Source organism: Tripterygium wilfordii, chromosome 7, assembly GCF_013401445.1.
Source record: "Tripterygium wilfordii isolate XIE 37 chromosome 7, ASM1340144v1, whole genome shotgun sequence".
Lineage (NCBI taxonomy): Eukaryota > Viridiplantae > Streptophyta > Magnoliopsida > Celastrales > Celastraceae > Tripterygium > Tripterygium wilfordii.
The window spans coordinates 1,687,049-1,707,679 of record NC_052238.1 but is presented as its reverse complement, the minus strand read 5'-3'; the positions used below and the strand labels follow the sequence as shown (position 1 = coordinate 1,707,679).

The following is a 20,631-nucleotide window of genomic DNA, read 5'->3' as shown; positions in this document are numbered from 1 at the left end:
AATATCTCCCGAAAAGGTCCAAGTGTCCAACTAAAGAAAATAGCCCAATATGAGGCAATTTTCACCAACTTCTTTCATTATGTAACATAATGGCCCAGCCCTAACGATTATTATAACATCACAAAGCTTATGTAGTATCAGATTTCATCTTTATCTTGGTCATTTCAAAAACATTTCCAACCTTTCAAAATTCAAAATAGTATTTTGAGTTTCTTCAGTTCTTTGTCCGAAGTATATTATCACCAAACCATAATTAAGGTAGTCAATCTAGGCACATCAACATAATAACTGTCTAACACAATACTTTCAATCTTCCATAACCCACACCTTACCGAATCCCCAAAAACCGGGACTATAAATAACAAAAGAAACACGCCAACTGAACAAGTCTTCACGAATTTGGGGGTTTTACAATTTTTTAGAATCTACAATTCATATCCAATGGTGAAGAAAAAATCATACAAATTTTAAAAATGAAAAAATAAAAATGTGATGTGATGTGACACATCTCTCAAACCATTGGATTCCAATTGTAAACTCTACAATTTGAAACTAATTACGGAGCCCCCTAATCCGTCTTCACCGCCACCAAACAAATAACAAACATCACATGATTGCATGAGTATGGTTATTTGATGGTGCAACCTATAGGTTATTGAAAAAATGGGGCATGCTTTCACAATAATATGCAAGCCGACCACAGGGTTTCCTCAACTGTGTTACTTTAAAACTTTTTTTTTTTTAAAAGTCACAAACTCACATATCCCCTCAAATCACTCCTTAAAGAAAACCACATTTCTCTCCCCTTCCCCCCAAATCCCTCAATCCAAACACACTCTAAATCTACCTTCTAATCCAAACAAAGCCTAAGAGGGTAGATTTTCGGTTTCGTGAGTTCAAAATTCTTAAAATCATGCTATATCCAATCCGTAAAATCCAATCCGTAAGACCATTTTGCAGGTACAAACTTTCTACTTGCCTGATTTTAGTAATGATGCGTTAAGCATGTTGCAAAAACCAAAAAGAAGCCCTCAACTGCAAAAGAAATTTGGAAAGATTTACCTTCAGACATCTGCAAAAGGTCTGTCATCTGGAAAACTTCACGTGCCTTGCTAAAATACAGTACAGCATCCAAGAAAATCTTAGAGTTCTTGAGGCAGCACAAGATGATTAATAATTGCACAAGTTTTAAAATATTATAAAAAATAAGTTCACCAACCGGCGACCAGTGGATGTGCCCAGATGAAGTCACCTCCAGACTCCAAGTGTCCATATAAGCTCGAACTGAGAAGTACAAATATGTTGCTTCAATTAGAATATAATGTGCATAAGCAAAAAAATCTCTTGAAATTTCAGGATTTTGATCACCTTCGCATAGTATCTAGGAAGGGTATTATGCACTAGCCAAAATTTATACAAGCAAATTACAAGGGAAAGTGTCCAAAACTCAGAGAATTCTTTTACGTACTCATCATATTGCTTTGTTTTCAGGAAGCACGAAATCAAGTTAAGGGATTATGCTCATAGCAATGCTCTGCTTTTTGAGGAAGGAAGTCCTTTTGGATTTCTCTTTGCCTAATATCGAGAAAGGGCCAAAAAATATTACATCAATCAAAAACAAAAATGCAGACCTACTCTGCTAATCAATTCTAGAAGACAGTAATGAAATTGATACACAACTGGACTTACAACTCAGGGTTAGACATCCCCTGTAATACCAGTAATAGCCATGTCATGAAAGTGAAACATGCAATATGATTACTCAATGATGGCAATACAAATAACAAAGGAAAAATGTTAAACAATATCAGTGCAATTAGTTGCCACTTCAGTTCTTCAAATTCTATAATGCATTACTATAAAATCAAATTTCATGCTTTTCGAACATTTTGTAAAACTTATCAATTATTCGAAGGTTATGAAACTTATCAATGACAAGTTTATATTAATCACAAAAAATGAAGTTTCAGTTCTTTTACCAAAATAACTTACTTGAATTAGCCAATGTCAGATTTTCATATGCTCTTTTAAGTATAAAAATTATTTCCACCCATTCCATCCAGATTTAACTAGGAAGGCTCCCACATCATGCCTTAAGTTCCAAATAGCATCCGAAAATCTCCTTATAAATTTAACCAAAATATCAATAAATGCTACATCAAATCCTGCATCCTCATACTAAGATTCATCCTTTTAAATCAAATAGAAATTCAGAATCAAAATTCAAGATGTATACAAACATCTGGTCACAGGTGGGAGTGGTTTGGATTAGGGATGGCATGGGTTGGGTCAGTTAATTAACGGGCGAACAACCGACTTGCTAGACCGACTTTGGTCAAAACTCAAAGTCATTACCAGCCCCGTTGACTTTGAGGTTAGGTGTTCAAGTTCCTTCACCATTAACGTCCTTTTTTTCCTCGTCCTCCCCGAAACAAAAGGACGTAAAGATTAAAAAAGAGTCAAAACCAATGATGAAGATACTTTCAAGTTTAAATGGTCGTGTGGTTTGAATCATAACAAATTACAACACATATCACACAAATAACTGAGAATCTCAAAATTAAACAAGGAGAAGGATTTTAACTATTGTTGTATCCTAGCTAATTCATCATGGGACTTTCAACTCCTGCTCCTGCACAAGTCCGATCAACTCAGTATCCATCATTTCGAAAAATATTCTCTCAGCTAATTATCGATCACTAACAACAATTTGGTCTTTTCGAGAATCTAATCATAATTCAACTGAAAATACAAAGCAGGGTGCAAAGGACATGACATAATCTTTTCTTTTCCTATCTTTGTGAGGGAGAATTTTAGGCAATCAAATCAGGATAAGTACAAAGCAGTTCTATTATTTCATCAGAATAGCCCATGGAAATTATCAGAAAATTCAGTCGATATGAATTTCAAATAAAAATAAGAAATCACATCAGAGTCACCAGATACAACTCTTTCTGCACCATATCATGCCATAACAATGTTTTGGCTCCCATATGCAATCTTATTACATTTATAAATGCTTGAAAATTAACCTGCCAAGCAGTTGCTAGTAAATTTTGCAAATCAAAATAATCTATTCTTGCAAAATTATCATAGGCTAAGCATAACAAGACATTACTGTGTCTCAACTCAATTTTGGCTTCACACATGTGTGCCTGTATCAGCTCAGATTTTGAGATACTGAGTTGTTTTCGAAGTGATAATTTCCAAATTTAAAATTACAAGGCATTTTGATTTCAATGACTCATTCGATTCCACATTAATTTAGTTAAACATTTCAAAACACTTGAACGATAAAAGAAACCTTAAAACCCTACGAGATAAGGAAAAAAGAGGAATCTAGGAGACAAAGCAGAAGTAGTATAGAGAGGACCACAATCTGAATCTCGGAGGCGGCTGCAAGGCCTTGATGATTGTGGACTCGGAGATCCTGTTTGAACACAACAATTGAACGATAGACAAAGAAACACCTAAAAACACATAAGAGAATACAAGAGGAATCTAAGGCAAAGCTGAATAAACATACGCACGAAAAAGAGTCCGCCGATCAAAGACGTAGGGGGGACCACGGCCTGATACTCGGAGGCGGCTACAAGGCCCGGATGATCGTCGATTCAGATCCTGCCTGAATAAAAACAATTGAAAGACAAAGGAAAACATAAAACGCAGATAAAACAAGAGGAGTATGGAAAGAGAAAAAGACGCTAACGCACGATAAAGAATCCGGCAACCGAAGACGTACCTAGGTGGCCTCTAAGAGGCCAGGATGATCGTCTCCTCGGAAATCCGGCTTCAACCAGAGCATTCCGGAGCAAGCGCCGAGAGATATAACTGCTTCGTCGTCTCCGAGTAGGGAGATGGAGATTAGAAAATCAGGAGGTGAAGGAGCGCGTTATAAGGATAGTGGCGATGAAAGCAGTGACGGAGTTCAATTTCTAGGTTTTACCTTTTAAGGAGATAAGGGTTTGGGCACGGCGCGTATGTGAGTGGAAGAGAGAATAAGAAGATTTGGAGGGAAAAAGGGGCGGGGGAGCGAAACGAACCACGACACGGTATGTCTGAAAGGTTTGAGAGTCGGTGACTGCTTAAGGTTTACGCAAAAGCGCGGTGCACACACCAAATGGGCCGCGGTTCGTCGTCTCGTGGGCTGCATTCTCAGTCAGTCCTCGCATGATTTGTTCTTATGGGCTATGGCTGCATAGAAGGTCATGAACTCCTGACCATTGCTTGGGCTATGGATCCAAAAGTCCTTTGTAAATTAACTTGTTCTTGTGTGCCAGACAAAAAAATAAATAAGAGAAAACACATAAACAAAATAAAGGAAAATACTTAAGGCTTGTTCTAGGCTTTTATTATAGGGGAGACTTGAACTCGAGACATCTATGAGATACTATACACATGAGTGTTTATTCGTGATTCTTTAATTTTTTTAATATACATATACATGTGTAAAAGTACTAGAAATTAATGATATTTTCAATATTAATATTTATCAACTTAGTCTATTAATTTACAATGGAATGTTAATTGTAGTTATTTCCATTCATTAACTAGTAATCCATATAGTTATTTACTCTATTATTTCACATTTAATCATCAAAACAAGTAATTGTACAAGGTGCTTTTAACAAGTCACATAAATAGCCTTAAAATGGACTAATTGTTACGTATTACTAATATATAATTGAATTAATTGTATTAAACTAATTATAGTTAAATTGTGACTATTTTATGATTGCCTATTAATCATTAAAACTAGTGATCCTAAAAGATGTTTTTATGTTGCTTATTTTGTCATTTTTTTAGTAATATAAAATAATTGATATAATTCAATTATAATCGTTCTAATCTTGCAGGCTAAGTTATATAAATGAAATATAACCATCCAAAAAAAAATGAAATATAAACATCCAAAAAAAAATCGAGGGCGATGCCCTGGCCCGGACCTAGCAATGCCCCTTCTCTTTCAAATTCTGCCTACTTTATATGGTATTCCTTATGTCATGGTATCACTGTTGGATAAAGCAACTTGATTAATTGGAACAAATTTCTGGGGAATTCTATGATACTGTCCTACACCGATGACAAATTAGTTTCCCACCTAAAGTGGGAACTATATGCTTATTAATTATAAGGAAAGTACAAGAGGGTTGATGACCTAATCTTCGATTAAACAGTAAAACATGTTACCAAACTAGCTAATAATCCTAACTAATCATCGAATTACCCCTGAATATACTGGATTAATTGATTAAAATTTGTTATTGAAGCTGCTACAGGCAGAATGTATGCATGTGTACTTGATTATCTACTGCTCAATCAAACACTTACTTGATTTTCTTCTTCTTCTTATTTTTCTAAAAATATATGAATATCAAGATATATATATACATACATTAATTATCATATATATGTAAGACCAATTAATAATAAACTCTAACAGAAAGTTGCATGTGATCAGGTAGAGTTTAGGCCATTTCATTTTCATTCACATGCATAGAAAATCAGATTTTGGGCATTTAAGTCAAGGTGATCAGGTGCCCTTTGATTGATCGATTCTGTGAATGATCATATAGTATTATTTAAACGTTAACATTCTAATTGACAGGTCACAGGTGATTCTAAATTCTCTCTCACATTGATATTTACACCATCGTGGAAAATTAAGCCCAAAAATAATTATTATTTCAATGGAATTAATGAAACGAATGCGAGATTCTATCAAAAGAAGTTGTTTCTTAATTTATCAAGAGAAAAAAAGTTCATATATTAATATTTCATATTTTCGTGGCACTTTTTTACCGAAAATAATCTCTCTCTCTCTCTCTATATATATATATATAGGTATATATACGATGGCGAAGGCAGAGAATCACATGCAGACGATAAGCCATATATAGTTATGTTTTTATTGCAAATGACGTATATATATTTGCCTCCTCTGATGTTGATGGAGGAAAAAGTGAGAAGTCACAAGGAAAATAACGAGAACACTCAATTCTCTCCGAACTCTGAAGATACAACAAATTGGAAGTCGGTGCCGATCCTATTAATTAACAGACATTGTTATTTATTGTCAAAACTTTGGAAATCACTAGACGTTACTTCACATGATGTTAGAGTTAGTAGTTGACTCCTCTCTCTTCGGTCAACATTTCATTAATTACTCTATAGCTCTCTACAATCAAAATTTTCAATGGTTTTAGGGATTTGGTTCAACTAATTAATCGTTACACCTTTAATTAGTTGTGATACTTTTACATTCAAGAATATTCTAAAGTAGTCGCCATATCATCATCCGAACATTTGTCTTAAAAATATGGGATCGGCTATATTCGTTTATGAGAAAATTAATGCAAATCCACTATATATGTATATTCGTCTTTGCCATTTGCTCAATCTAAGATCATACTTTTGAATCCATATGCTTTCTTATAATTTCAAGTTATATATGTCTTTTTTAAGTCTTAATTGTCACTTCATAGTCTATTATATAAATTATCTTGATTATTTTCTTCTATATTATACATGCGCATACCATCTTAAATTGTTTTATCACAACTTAATTATCTTTCACCTAATCTCATTTCTTTCAACTATATTCACTCTTGCGGCCATACATTCAACAAATATAAGAGGAAAATAACAAATTAAATAGGTGTGTAGATAGGTTTCCTAGGAGGAGGGACAATATATGATTACTGATTACAAAGGGGTTTAGTAGTGTCCAAGTGGAAAACGAAAATGGCCATAATGTACATAAAACACACCCCCATAAAGACTTGTTAATTTATCATCATTAGCACATATATATGGACACATAGTGGGACGAAACCATTTATGCACTGAAATACTTGTCATTTATGACTAGGAATTCCACCAATATATTTTAAGTGGGAGAAATAATAATAAATCGGCTATACATTTTATTGATTAATTTCAAATAATTAGAATTTCAATATATATCATTCTCTTCCACCAAACAAACAATATATTTACTTAATTTATAATCAAGTTATCACCACTAATTTAATTCCTTCTATGGTATATATATATATACACACACATAGGCTTGACTAGTTATTTTCCTCATATTTCATATATATGCTTAAAATTTTAGATTGAACACTCTTCTGGGTATATAAAAGTTAATTTGCTTGGCTAAATTGACTTGTACAAAGAGATTTGTTGATTCTTACATCTAAGTGGGGAGAAGGCAGCAAGACCTTTTTTTTCCCTCACACGTGAAGGTTTTAATCTTATAATGGTCTGGTCTGTCTTTGTCGTGGATCTTCCAAGTCAAATACTCCTTTTTGCAACCTTATTACAAGCTAGTGGAAGATAAATATTTGTGATGGAGACCCTAATTTCCAAGTTTGGAGAAGCCAACTTTGCCACTCTTTCCATTAGTTATGTCGCACTCCAATTATGCTCCCACTTAAAAGAAGATACATAGCAAGAGAGCTACGATGCACAAACATAAGCACAAAGTGGCACATGATGGATCGTACTTAACACAAGAGGGGGGTGAATTGTGTCCCCAAATTCCGATAGAAATCTCTTTTTAAAATTTAAAAGGAAATCAATGTCAATTAACAATTAGCACACAAATTTGGACTCTAATGATTATCTTAATCAATATTCATTTCAATGCAAGATGTGATACAATATGGTAAATGATCAATTATCAAATAATCAAGTAATTGCAAAAACAGATTTTTTAAACAACACACTGCGCACAGATTTTACAACTCAAATTTCACCTAGCAAATCAAGTCAGAATTCAATGAAATTTGGTATGCAGTATCACAACACCCTAATGAATACTATATCAAAAATTCAGATTAAAATTCAAAGTTTAGCTATGTGAACAGTGCACGGACAGACTAGTGGTTCAGAAAATTCTGCAATCAAAACACTTAATCAATCAACAAGCAAGCAATGCAATCAAGAAAGTCCACACAGCAATTTATAGTAGTTCGGAGACTCTTCTTCTACATCTACTACCTAGGTTCACCAACCTAGGATTTTTCAACCTCCACTAAGGATGTGATTTTCTCAAGAACTCCACAAAACTCACAAGGGTTTTTAGGTCACCCTTAAAACTGAAGATTTCAAGATAATCTTCAAACTTTACAACCAAGGGTTTCAAGCACTCCCTTAAACTCAACCTCAACAAGGTTTTTGCCCAATGAAGGGACTTTTACAAGTGTTTGGTATAAATGGTTCACTCAAGGTTTGCACTAAGCAAATAGGGTTGAGGAACACTCAAGAATCACAATATCACCTCACGGGTTGGATAGAAAATGAAGAATAATGAGGATTTTCGAATCTGAAAATAAGAAGCCAAATGAGAAGCACTCCCTCTTTGCAAAAGCAAAATAGTGAGGAAGCCTTTAGAGTGGCTTGGGTAGAAGCTTGGATTCAATGGCACAAACTAGCTTGAAAGTTTTGAGAGCAAGAATTTCTTCAATGTAATTTTGGCTTCTCCAAGTTGGAATGAGGAAGAACCCCTCTTTATAATTTATCAAGCTCTTGTGATTTCCACCATTGGATATTTTTCCATCTTCAAATCTCGACCTTCAATTACATGTGCAAATCTCGGCCATTGAATGAATAGATCATTAAATCTTGACCTTACAATATGTAGCCGTTGCACTTGCATTATTTTCCAAGTCTAGCTTTCCAAGATTTGAGTTGTCATGTGCACTTGCAGCCATTTTTGACAATTTGATCAAACTTGCACCAAATCTTGACCTTGGTATCTCCAACAATTTTGTCATCTTTGACCATTTGATCAAACTTCCACCAAATCTTGGCCTTGGTATCTTCAATGATTTCCTACAAAATGTGTAGCAACTTGCAACCATCTTTGACTCCAAAAATCAAGTAAGATCTTCTTCTAAGTCAAAAATTGCAAGCAAGAATATGGTCTTATGCACAACCATTGGATTCACCTTTTAAATGGTCATCTTAACCCTTCAAGTCTTGTTATAATCTGATCCATTCATAATTCAAAACAATTCAATCTCTGCCATAGATTAGTGTACCGTTGGAGCTTGTAGTCTTCAAGAATATCTTCATAATCTAAGTCTTGTCTAGTTGCAAAATATACTTTCTCATCTCTTACAAATTTCAACCATTGCATTTGTCCTTTAGCTTCATCAATTGTCTTCTCACAAAAATCTGATCATTGACCTCAATAAAGGAAGCACGTGCAAGATCTTGTTTGATGAAGACAAGAGATCCTTCACATGACCAAACATGTCCCAATAGCAAGGCTGACCCTTCACACGTGCTTGCAATAACATTCTTGAAAAGTCCTTCTTGGCAACTTCATAGCCAAGCAAATTTAAACATGTATCTCTCTTGAATTCAAATGAGCTCTTTAACATTTCATGCAATCTTTAAGCAAGCTTGGTCTCTTGATTTCAAATGTGTAGAGACATTTTCCAAAGCTTGAGACATCTTCTAGAACATTAAATCAATTAATTTCAACTGCTCTAGACTTCATATACTTGGTCCATATAGCCTTCATGCACAAATGTCTTCATATGGCATATATTGCTTAAATCGGACACCTTGTGTAACATTTAATGTCCATGTCTGAATCTTGACTTCAAACTCTGAATTTGACAGCACCAATATATCTATATTATACAGCTCTAAGGCTAATTCCAAACATCAATCAAAATGCCTTAGTGGAAGGTTGATGAACATAGGTTTTTCTTGGTTTTCTAGAGATCCAAGCTCATACTTGAAAACCGAACTTCAATTCACTTGATCAAACTGAATTTTGAGTGATATAACATCCTCATGATGATTAACCTACAAAGAAATAGGAGGTAGAACTCCCCAATTGCATGTAAGCTCAAAGAGCTTCATATAGAGCGCATAGGTTAATTACATTAGAAAAACAACCCAGAAAATTCGTATTACTGCATGATAAATCATTTTATATATATTAGAATGTCCACATAAAATTTCATAACAATCGGAAATCGTTTGGTCACTCAACCAAGCAAATAAGTCACTAATAGTGAAACCGATAAATTCTAAGTGTAAATTCAATGTTATTTTGCAAACTCAGTGTAAATGACATTTTCTCTTGAACTTTACTAAGTCAAATATGTTCATAGTGATGAAACTAAGATGCACACGAAATTTCATTTAAATCGGAGTTCATTTGGTTCACCACGTTCACAAAGAACACATATGCACAAAATTAGGTAAAACCTAGTTTTGGCGGAATTTAAGCATATGACCAAATATATATGTGATGTACTTAATTTATCATGATTATAGTCCTAGAACATATATTAGACCTTTATGTGCATTGGTTCAAGTTTCAAGTCATTTGACCTAAGTTGGTTAAGATAAATTATGATCATTAGAAGATTAATGCCCTAACTTAGTCCATGTATGTTTGTTTTCAAAACTGAATTTCCAGCACTATCTCAAAAATATATAGATATCAAATTCACATAAAGATATGCATAAGCCTTCATTTAAGTGTATATGCACAATTAAGATATTAAACAATTAACCAAATAACCATTTAAGCATGTTTTCTAGCATTTTAGGATATGTTCAAGTCAAGCATGCTCACACACATTTTAGTATACAATCATACACAATCATCAAAAACACAATGTTGACTAGACACTAAGTCTTGGTCCAACAGCACATGTTTTGGCTTTCCTGAAGCTCTTATGCACGTGTCCGTCAAAGAAGACGCGTGCCATTTTCTTTTATCGCAATTTTAATTATATTAATCCCAAAAGACCAAAATTAATATATGAATATTGAAGTAGGTCTTGTTAGATGATTCTTCAAAGATTGTTCCAAATTCATGATTGCAATCAAATGGGTATCGTACATTGGGAAACAAATTCTACGCATGAAAGCATGCAATTTTGGTAATGAAGAAGAAAGTGATGAGGGAACACAAAAAAAAAGTGCAAGAAATAGAAGGAAAAAAATACATTTTTTTTTTCCTTTTTGATTTCTTGACAAAGAGAGCTTGGAATTTTACTTTCGTATGTAACCAAATATGAACACTATGAGGTTTAAGAATTCCTGCTTGTGAAAGCTTATTTTTACCAATTTTACTACAAGTCATTATAGAAGTTATTGAAAAGTCAACGACTTTTTTTTCATATTTTCCTTACCGTACCAAAACTAGCTAGCAGTCCCGATCGACTTTAATTATCATCTACTATACCAGGAATTTTTTTTTGAGAAGACTATACCAGGAATTAGTAGGGTTATGAATGTATAGGAAGAATGGACTAGGGTTATGAACTTATAATTTGATGATCGAGTTGATTTCATGGTTATAAGTTTATTTCAGGCCGAAAGTACTCATAATTAAGTTTATTTCACAATAGTTAAGATTTGGGGGACTAATTGTCTTAAGTATGGAAAGTCACAACTTCTTTCACACAATTTTATTAAAACGTTGACCATGACATGCATAAGTAAATAATTTTCGTGTACAATACTTTCACAATGGATAGAGTTCTATCCATTCGGGATAGGTAAGATATACGTAAATTTTACTCTCACGTATTGTTTTGAGGGATTGAACATGTGACATCTAAATTACACTTCTGCAACTCTAGTACGGAGCATGGCATGCATTGAGAGCATAAATTGTGAAGCAATTTCGTTGGTGGGTAATGGACCAATGGTGGCCAAGTGTAACTACGAGTGACGCACTCATATACTGTCGTTATCTGTACTCTGTTTTAAAAGGTTTGGATTTACATAGTGAGGAAAGTACGCATGCTAACGTACGCCTGTGCTTACCGTTATAAACATGGACACCCAACCAACGGCACTATAACCACTCTCCAATTGTAAACATTGGAGCCTGAAACAGAGGATACTACTAGCTTACATGTTTTAAGAAAAGTGTGCCAGAAACAGAGAGAGAGATGGAGATGGAGCAATCGAAGTTTAAGAGGATTTGTGTGTTTTGTGGGAGTAGTCCGGGGAAGAAGAGTAGCTATAAAGATGCTGCTGTCGAGCTTGGAAACGAGTTGGTATTGCCTCTCTTATTCCCTTTCTGTTTTTGCTTTGTTTCAAATTGTCAAAGTATTTTCAATAAATCTAACTTTTCTTTTTGTGTTTTCCAAGTGATTTATTGTTTTGGGTTTTCTTTTAATTTGGTTTAATTGTGCTTTTGCTTTGTGGGTTCCCTTTCATTACTGGCTCTGTTTCTTTTGGTTCATGAAAACCTTAAAGGAAAAAACTTTTTATTCAAAATTTAGGAGCAAGAGATAGCAAAAATGGGGCATTTTAGAATCGCAATCTCTTGAACTATCAGGGAATTTCTTGAGAAAGTAAAATGTGGTTTAGTGGTCCTTAATGAAAACAGAACTTGGAAATCATTTTCAGTGAACTTGGTTTACTGAACAATTTGTCTTTAATGAGCTAATATGGCCTTTTCTCTTTCTCTTTCAGGTTTCAAGAAATATTGATTTGGTTTACGGAGGAGGGAGCATAGGCTTGATGGGTTTGATTTCTCAAGCTGTATATGCTGGTGGCCGCCATGTTATTGGGTGAGAATCTTAGCCCAATTTCCCTTATATTTTCTTCAATCCTATCTTTGTTGCAGAATAGATAAACAATGAATCAGCTAATGAATTTTTTTGGATATTATTTGGTTTGTTCGTCCTTCTTCTATACTAATTTTTGTCTTGTTATTGTCTGCAGAGTTATCCCCAAGACACTCATGCCACGAGAGGTATCGTTACTTTCATTATCTGCATCTTTTTGCTTTTTTTAAATTTCCTTTTATTGTGGATCTTTCATATTCATGTGGTACCTCATTTGCATGAATTTCTACCTCACTTTTGTTATCTTTAGCTATGGATTTCATACTTGTCTCCTCTGGGTTTCTTGCTTGGGATCACTTCTGTTATTTTTTTCCCCCTGCATTGTCTGTGTATTGACCAGGTTAATTGCATTTGATGCAGATAACAGGAGAAACGGTAGGGGAAGTGAAGGCAGTTGCGGATATGCACCAAAGGAAGGCAGAGATGGCTAGACAGTCGGATGCCTTTATTGCTTTACCTGGTTAGTATACATACATAAGGTCTGATCCACATGGAGATTTGGACTTAACCTTGCAAATCTGGTCCTTTTAAAGACCAAAAGTGGGCCAAACTGGACAGTTGCACACAGTACTAACAAACAATATGATTTTCATGTCAAAATATGCCAAGCATAAGTGAAGCAGTGGCAGCCATTGCATGTCTAATGTGGCTAGAGAAATGACCAACAAGTAAAGATTGTAATCATGACTAAGCAAACCCAAAGAGGGGACCCTTGACTAGGGAACCGCCCTTCCCCTTCATACCCTATTCTTGTAATCCTCAGTTCATTATCATGATTAATAAAGGACATAATTTTTGTCTTCCATAAAATATGGTCCTTTTGCCAGCTATAAACCTGAAGATGGTTTACACTTTACATGCAGGTTTATTGTGAATATGGGCCACGTTGGGCCTGGTTTTCAATCTTTCTACAGTAATATTCGGCCATATTTTAAGTTCCATCATGGGCCGAAACAAGTTTAACAGATTTGCTGTCTGGGTTTTATGGGCTGGGCTGATTTTGGCCGGGTTGGGCTCAGTATTAGGAAAACATCTAAACCCTTGACTGGCTCTTGAATATGGGAGGAACCCTTTAAGCTGTTTAGTTAAAATTCATTATTGGATTTTCCTTAATGTCTCACCTGAAACGTTTTATGCTGTGTGGAAATGAAGGTGGTTATGGGACTCTTGAAGAACTTCTAGAGGTGATAACCTGGGCTCAACTAGGCATCCACGACAAGCCGGTAAAGGACGATTCTTGCACTCTGCGTGTATATTTTTTTTTGACAAACTGTATAACCAAAGCTTCTCTTAACTGTGTGTTTACAGGTTGGATTATTGAATGTTGATGGGTACTACAACTCCTTATTGTCATTTATTGACAAAGCAGTAGAGGAAGGCTTCATCAGTCCAAGTGAAAGACATATCATAATCTCTGCCCCTACCCCAAAAGAATTGGTCAAGAAAATGGAGGTACCCAATGTTGTAAACACCATTTGCATTCTGGTACATGGGAATTTATAATTGAACGGAGGGTTTATACTGAAATCTGTAATTTCAGGATTATTTTCCGCGGCATGAAAGAGTTGCATCAAAATTAAGCTGGGAGATTGAGCAACTAGGCTGCTGCACCCCAAAATGTGATATTTCAAGGTGAAGAACTGAAAGTAGGAGTGCAGGCGTAATTTTAGATGACTGAAAATGTTCATCGAGTAATACCCTTACATGGAAAAATTTTGCGCGTGTGGTTTTAATGATCCGAGTTTAAGCTCATATCAAAGGTTCAAAGAATAAACTTGTATGGTGTCGTTATTGATTTCTTAGTTTAAAAAAAAAAGGTTTAGATCATAGACTCTTAAATTGATTTAGGTATGTATTCAAAAGACATGAATTGTCAACAATGTTAAGCAATTCGTAACTCCATTATTTTCGACGTTTAATCATTCATAATTCACTTGCATTGCCAATGTGTAGGTCTATTAGGTATTGCAGCACTATATAACCAACTACATCCACGTACATATAAGGGAGGATTCCAAATAGGATCAGAAATTTCCCACTGACTAGGTCAGGATTAATTTAATGGAAGAGGAACTGCACATGAGGACCTCTTAAGACCCCTGTGAACACTTTGACCTGTATTTTTTTTTTCTTGATTGGTAGGTGATAATATATAAATACCAAATGAGCTCCAATTGCATCTTTGCTTATGTGGCTTCCACTGTATAGTCTGTATTCATGTCCTTAATACTGCTGCTTTACCACGGCGTGTATAGTCAAACCCGTCTAAATACGATTGATTTAGAGAAGATTTGTAAAACAAGCATAAACGTTGACTTTTCATGGGTTTGACTTTTTGACCTTTGAACCCATGCAAGAAAAAAGGGAATGTTTAAGATCAGTGATTGATTCTTATTTATAAGCTTCTGGGCACGTGCACGTGCACGTGTTTTAGGATTCGTGCATGCTCTCTGCATCACTCCAAAGTCCAGATCAGTAATATTCAGTTATTCACTAATGCTTCTAAGAGTTTCAAATTTGACCCTAACTAATACATGCAAATGCAAGAACTGTAAGTTTCTGCTACTAATGCATAAAAACCAACCTGATTCGGAGAGGATGTGGAACAAAGTCCGTCAAGGTCCACATTTCAGTCCATAGAAAAAGGCAAATCCAGTTTATGGGTTTCTTCATTTCAATTCTTGCCCAATTTCGGCAAAGAAGCACAAACATGTACACACGGTTTGCGTCAAAAAAGTTCAATTAGGCATCCACATACAAAGCCAACCCAATATATATTATATGATGTCAAAAAGTTAATTAATAACGCCCCGTTACTCCCCTTTCCTGCAACAATACGTGACCTGCCAATAATCATAAGCCCATTCCCACAGCACTGATTGTGTGAAATTGCAGCTTCTGCATGTGCTTCGAGCGTCTCTTGATTCGGAAAGGCTACTCTGCTCTCTCCATTTGATTCGTTAATTTCTTTGTAAATACATAAGGTACTGTCTAAACATATACCCTGAATGTCTGGTGTTGGGTTTGACCACAATTAGTTCTTTATTTTTTGGGTTTCTTGGGCTTTGGACAAAATATATGATTAAAGATTCCTTATATTATCGGAATTCGAGAGTCTTGATTGGTTGCTTGAGTTTGTTATGAAAATGTGTTAAAAGAGACAGAGAGAGATTGCTTTTGGAGTAATCTGCCTGGCAGGGGTGGTGCCAAAAACGCAGGTGAAGCCCTTTCATACGGCTTTGAAACAGGCTTTACGATATGGTGTCTTAAGGATGATCATATAACAGTACTGTAGTGATGGTAACGCGTTCTGTATGTATGTATACATTTGAATAATAGAGAATAATAGAGCACTTTATTAATATATACGTTTAGCCCCATGTGACCCTTTGAAGCATTTCCCATGGGAGCTGCTTCCTTTATACTTCTTAGCTCGTTTTCATTTGTATAAATACCGTATTAGGATCCGTTAACTCTTCAAATCTTGCTGGTCTCCTCTGTTTTTGCATTGTGGACTAGTGATCTTTTGTTCATTTGGGTTGTGGGCTTCGGTACGTTTCAAGCCTCATAGCTTATGTAACATTTTGTGCTATATATTTGGACGGCCTTGTTAGTTTCTGTGATTTTCATTTTTCAGGTGGAAATTCTTTCTGATTGGATTGAAGAGATGGGTTTCTTTCGGAATCAGAATGCGAGAAGTGGGGATTACTTGGAAGGAATGCTTAGTGATTATGTTGGTGTAAAGTCCAAGTTGAAAGCTCAAAGGAGTTCTTCATCAACAAAGGTTGTTACTGCGCTCACATTTCTGCAATTCGCTTTCGCAGTTTACGCAACATTCCTGCTCTACTACATGAGTCCATCTGTAGATTTAAGAACCAAACCAGACTTCACATGGGCTACAAGAATAGCACAGCAATGGAAGCAGTTCATAATCCCACCACACGTTCTTGGCCGATACCAAGAATCTGCTTCCCTAATCGGCGCTGAAATCCCAGCCAATCCAACGGAAGTTTGTGAGCATGAGAAGATTGATTTCCAGCAAAAGAAGTCAAATGACGCTCAAATGATCAAGTTGAAGACAGAGCTATATCAGGAGGTATTAGACTTCCAGAGCAAAAAATATGGTGCAGAAACTCTGAAACAATTGATGTCAATGAAATCAAAGTGGGATTTGCGCGGTCCGAATAGACCAAAAGTGACAGTGATCTTGAACCACTTCAAGAGAAAGACACTTTGTGCACAGCTTGATTCATTGCTTCAACAGACTCTTCCATTCCACCATGTTTGGGTGATTGCATTTGGGAGCCCAAATGAGGTCTTATTGAAGAGGATTGTGGACAGTTATAATGATACAAGAATCAGTTTTATTAGTTCAAGCTATGACTTCAAGTACTATGGCAGGTTCCAGATGGCTTTACAGACTGAAGCTGATCTTGTGTACATTCTTGATGATGACATGATTCCAGGCAAGAAAATGCTGCAAATTTTATCACACGTAGCGGGGACCAACAAGTATAAAAACTCGGTTTTGGGAAGTATTGGGAGGATCTTGCCTTTCAGACAAAAGGATTTCACATTTCCAAGCTATAGAAAGTTTAGATCAAAGGAGGCAGGGCTTTATCTACCTGACCCTGCCTATGATATCACCATTGATAAGATTGTTCAGGTTGATTTTCTTTCAAGTTCATGGTTTTTATCTGCAGAGCTCGTCAAGACACTTTTTATTGAGGCACCGTTTACCTTCATTACTGGTGAAGATTTGCATCTCAGGTAAGCTAAATATCCATCAAAATCTTTATTGTTCATTCTCTTAAAGTTTCACCCTTTTCATAGCAATAAGTAGTTCAATTAGACTTCTCTTGCCTTCAAGACTTGGCTCATTACTTAAATTTGACCAAGACAAAAAATTGAAAATCCAGAGTGGGCTGGTGATTAGTTCATTTAAATAGACAGTGATATATATAATAATCTCCATTTCAGGATGGGTGGGTGCTCTGTATCATGTACCCTGTTCCACTACTTAGATTTCTGCATCCCCTTGTTTGTCTCTTGTAAATCATGAACCATATAAAACATTTTCTATGTGCTTGTTAGGAATGGCACATTCTCTTTTGAAGATTCCCTGTAGCACTATTTGCAAAACCCTACATCTTTATTTGGTTGAGGAAATTCAAAAGGATACTACCACCAATAGAAAGTGGAATCTGTTGCTACATAATTGCATGTAAAAATAGTTTTTACAAACCCCATTAAAATTCACCTTGTAAAATGCAGCTACCAGCTTCAGAAATACAGAAATGCAGGATCATTTGTTCTTCCAGTTGATCCAAATGACAAGGAAACTTGGGGTGATAGTGAACACAGACTCGCATACGTATCGGAAACCACAGTAATCTTCAAAGACATTGTTCAAGTTAGGGATGAACAGTGGTGGAGGGCACTCTCTAGTGGCTACATCACACAATGGGCTGCAATGAATCCTCAAAAAATTGATGCACTCTTTTATGCTCACTCTGCTGATGAAGTCAAAGCACTTGCACCACTCATTGAGAAGTTCAGATCAGCTTTTGGCAAGAAGGCTTACATTGCAGTCCCAGGAGGCAATTTCTGCCCTTGCGAAGATGCTGCAACTGCTCTGAATTGGCCTAAATTGGTCTGTAAAGAGCGAAGATTTAAGATATTTGATTTGGCAGTTGGGCATCTTTCGGGAATATCGAACTCGGAAGTACCTGTGGTGCAAGCAGTATACTCTAGCATGAAAGGGCTCATCCAAATTCACAACCCAAGTGTAGTGATTGTGGTTGCTGACATTGATACTAATGTGAAGAAAGCTTTGAAGATGGCTGTGGAGACTAACTCAAACGGAACAACGTTGATCCTTCTACCAAGGTCTTCTGTGTCAAGGGTTCTTTGGATGGCTGATCTAAGAACAACAGCATTGCCAAGTAAGAATACTCACTTATTCTGTTCTTCAATGCTACTTTTATGTACACATAAAATGATTTCTGCGTTCTTTATACCGTCGAAAAAACCTCTGTTTTCTAATGACAGAACCACCTATGCAGATTGGAACCGGATGCGTATTTCTATCAACATAATCACACAAAACCGTGTGCATTCCTTAACAAGGCTTCTGAAATCTCTAAGCAATGCATACTATGTTGGTGATGAGATTCCTATCAGTTTCAATATGGACAGTAAAGTAGATGAGGCAACCATAAAACTAGTAGGCTCATTTGAGTGGCCTCATGGTCCTAAAACACTCAAAAGGAGAATCATCCAAGGAGGACTAATTAGAGCAGTTAGTGAGAGTTGGTATCCATCATCTGATGACGATTTCGGACTCTTACTCGAAGACGATATCGAAGTTTCTCCTTACTACTATCTATGGATCAAGTATGCTCTCCTAGCCTACCACTATGATCCTCAAGTGTCACTCCCCGAAATCTCTTCCATCTCTTTATATACGCCACGAGTAGTTGAGGTGGTTAAAGAGAGGCCTAAGTGGAATCCGACAGAATTCTTCAAGAGAATTCACCCTAACACACCTTATCTCCATCAACTACCTTGCAGTTGGGGTGCAGTTTTCTTCCCCAAGCAATGGAGAGAATTCTATGTGTACATGAACATGAGATTCACTGAAGATGCCAAGGCAAACCCAGTTCAAATTCCAAAATCCAGAACTAATGGTTGGCAAGCTTCATGGAAAAAGTTTCTCATTGACATGATGTACTTGAGAGGGTATGTTAGTCTCTATCCAAACTTCCCAAACCAGGCTAGCTTCTCTACTAATCATATGGAACCAGGAGCACATATTAGTGCAAAAGACAACGTTGTTAAGCATGACAAGACAGATTTTGAGGTGCCATTGTTGAAGGAAGATTTTAGGACCTTGTTGCCAAATGGAAAATTGCCTCCAGCATCAAAATTGCCATCACTGAACTTGTTCAACCAGCCAGTTTCACTCAAAGGGCTTAAAGCATCAGGAGCTAAGCTGGGGCAGGATGTGATCAGATGCGATAATAAAACTGAGATTGTGATTGTTGATCATAGCACTGGCTTGCCTTCACGCTGCGCCAAATTCTAATTCTTGAAAATTTGTTTTATTGATCCTTTTTTTTTTCCTGTAAAATTTTTCATAATTTTTCCTTATTCAAATATGGTTTGTGAAGGAATTATGTGGAACAAATAGTGAGAGACAAAGTTGATCACTGATTTCTTTCATGATTATTGGATTCCCCATCTAAGAGAGGGGATGAAGAGTTCTTTGTGCACACTATGATTTTACGTTATTAAATATTATATGATGATAGAATGGTACCCCTCAGTTCTCAGCAGAAGATCTTAGCATTTCTTATGATCTGACAGCAGGTCAGCCGTCAGCCTCCATTCTTGGTCATCATTGTAAAGCATGTGGGCTTGTAGGTCCATTTGTTGGGCTGTGCCACAGCTATTTGTAGTTTTAGCATGGTATGTTTGGGTCTCAAACGCCCAGTAGATCAACTTCAAGTATGGAGCCCTCCCTAAAAATGCGAGTAAATGTAAATCGCTAATCTGCCAGCAGGGCTAATAACATTTTTGGATGCTGAATAATCTGACTCAATTCAATTCGAGAATTTATTTTTCAAATGTTTCAAGTTGAGTATCGAAAAATTAAAATTGTTTCAAAGGCATCACACAAGCAGATTTCTCCCCAATCGGACAGTCAACCAGCTAAGGTGGCATTAAAAAGTAAAAAAAACTAATTTTATAACTGATGTGATCTGACAAATTGATGAGTTAGATATTTGTCATATAAACTTTAATGACACATGGAAAAAAAACAAAAACAAAACCGAAAATACCAAATACAACATGGCTGCTGCTTTTTCTTTGGCCTCTCCCTTCACGAGCAACACAACTGAGCTCAGATGTCATACATCCCACATCGCCTAAGTGTGGGGAGGGTACATCGCCTAAGTGTGGGGAGGGTGAGTGCTTTATAAGATTGGGCAAACCTATCACTAGT

General features: G+C 36.1%; 2 protein-coding genes and 1 long non-coding RNA gene across 5 annotated transcripts; 2 read left to right on the top strand and 1 right to left on the bottom strand.

Annotated features, from left to right (window-relative positions):
• Window positions 1-2,878: 2,878 nt before the first annotated feature.
• On the bottom strand, window positions 2,879-4,011 carry LOC120001370. Of its 2 annotated transcripts, XR_005468856.1 has the most exons (3): window positions 3,743-4,011; window positions 3,527-3,625; window positions 2,879-3,430 (listed from the first exon to the last, which is right to left on the bottom strand). It is a non-coding gene; the product is annotated as an uncharacterized LOC120001370 (long non-coding RNA). The 2 variants fall into 2 exon arrangements; XR_005468855.1 differs by having other exon boundaries at window positions 2,879-3,625; window positions 3,743-4,008.
• Window positions 4,012-11,859: 7,848 nt separating this feature from the next.
• LOC120002889 (cytokinin riboside 5'-monophosphate phosphoribohydrolase LOG1) lies at window positions 11,860-14,521 on the top strand. Its single transcript, XM_038851749.1, has 7 exons — window positions 11,860-12,047; window positions 12,469-12,566; window positions 12,721-12,751; window positions 12,984-13,083; window positions 13,776-13,846; window positions 13,932-14,075; window positions 14,164-14,521. The coding sequence occupies exons 1-7, from the start codon at window positions 11,940-11,942 to the stop codon at window positions 14,257-14,259; spliced, it is 648 nt and encodes a 215-aa protein (XP_038707677.1). The 5' UTR covers window positions 11,860-11,939; the 3' UTR covers window positions 14,260-14,521.
• A 919-nt stretch (window positions 14,522-15,440) lies between these two features.
• LOC120001880 lies at window positions 15,441-19,943 on the top strand. Of its 2 annotated transcripts, none has more exons than XM_038850389.1 (4): window positions 15,441-15,607; window positions 16,261-17,393; window positions 17,898-18,568; window positions 18,689-19,943. In XM_038850389.1, the coding sequence occupies exons 2-4, from the start codon at window positions 16,291-16,293 to the stop codon at window positions 19,708-19,710; spliced, it is 2,796 nt and encodes a 931-aa protein (XP_038706317.1). In that variant the 5' UTR covers window positions 15,441-15,607; window positions 16,261-16,290; the 3' UTR covers window positions 19,711-19,943. The 2 variants fall into 2 exon arrangements, with proteins under 2 accessions (XP_038706317.1, XP_038706318.1); XM_038850390.1 differs by lacking the exon at window positions 15,441-15,607 and adding an exon at window positions 16,113-16,174.
• The last annotated feature ends 688 nt before the right edge of the window (window positions 19,944-20,631 follow it).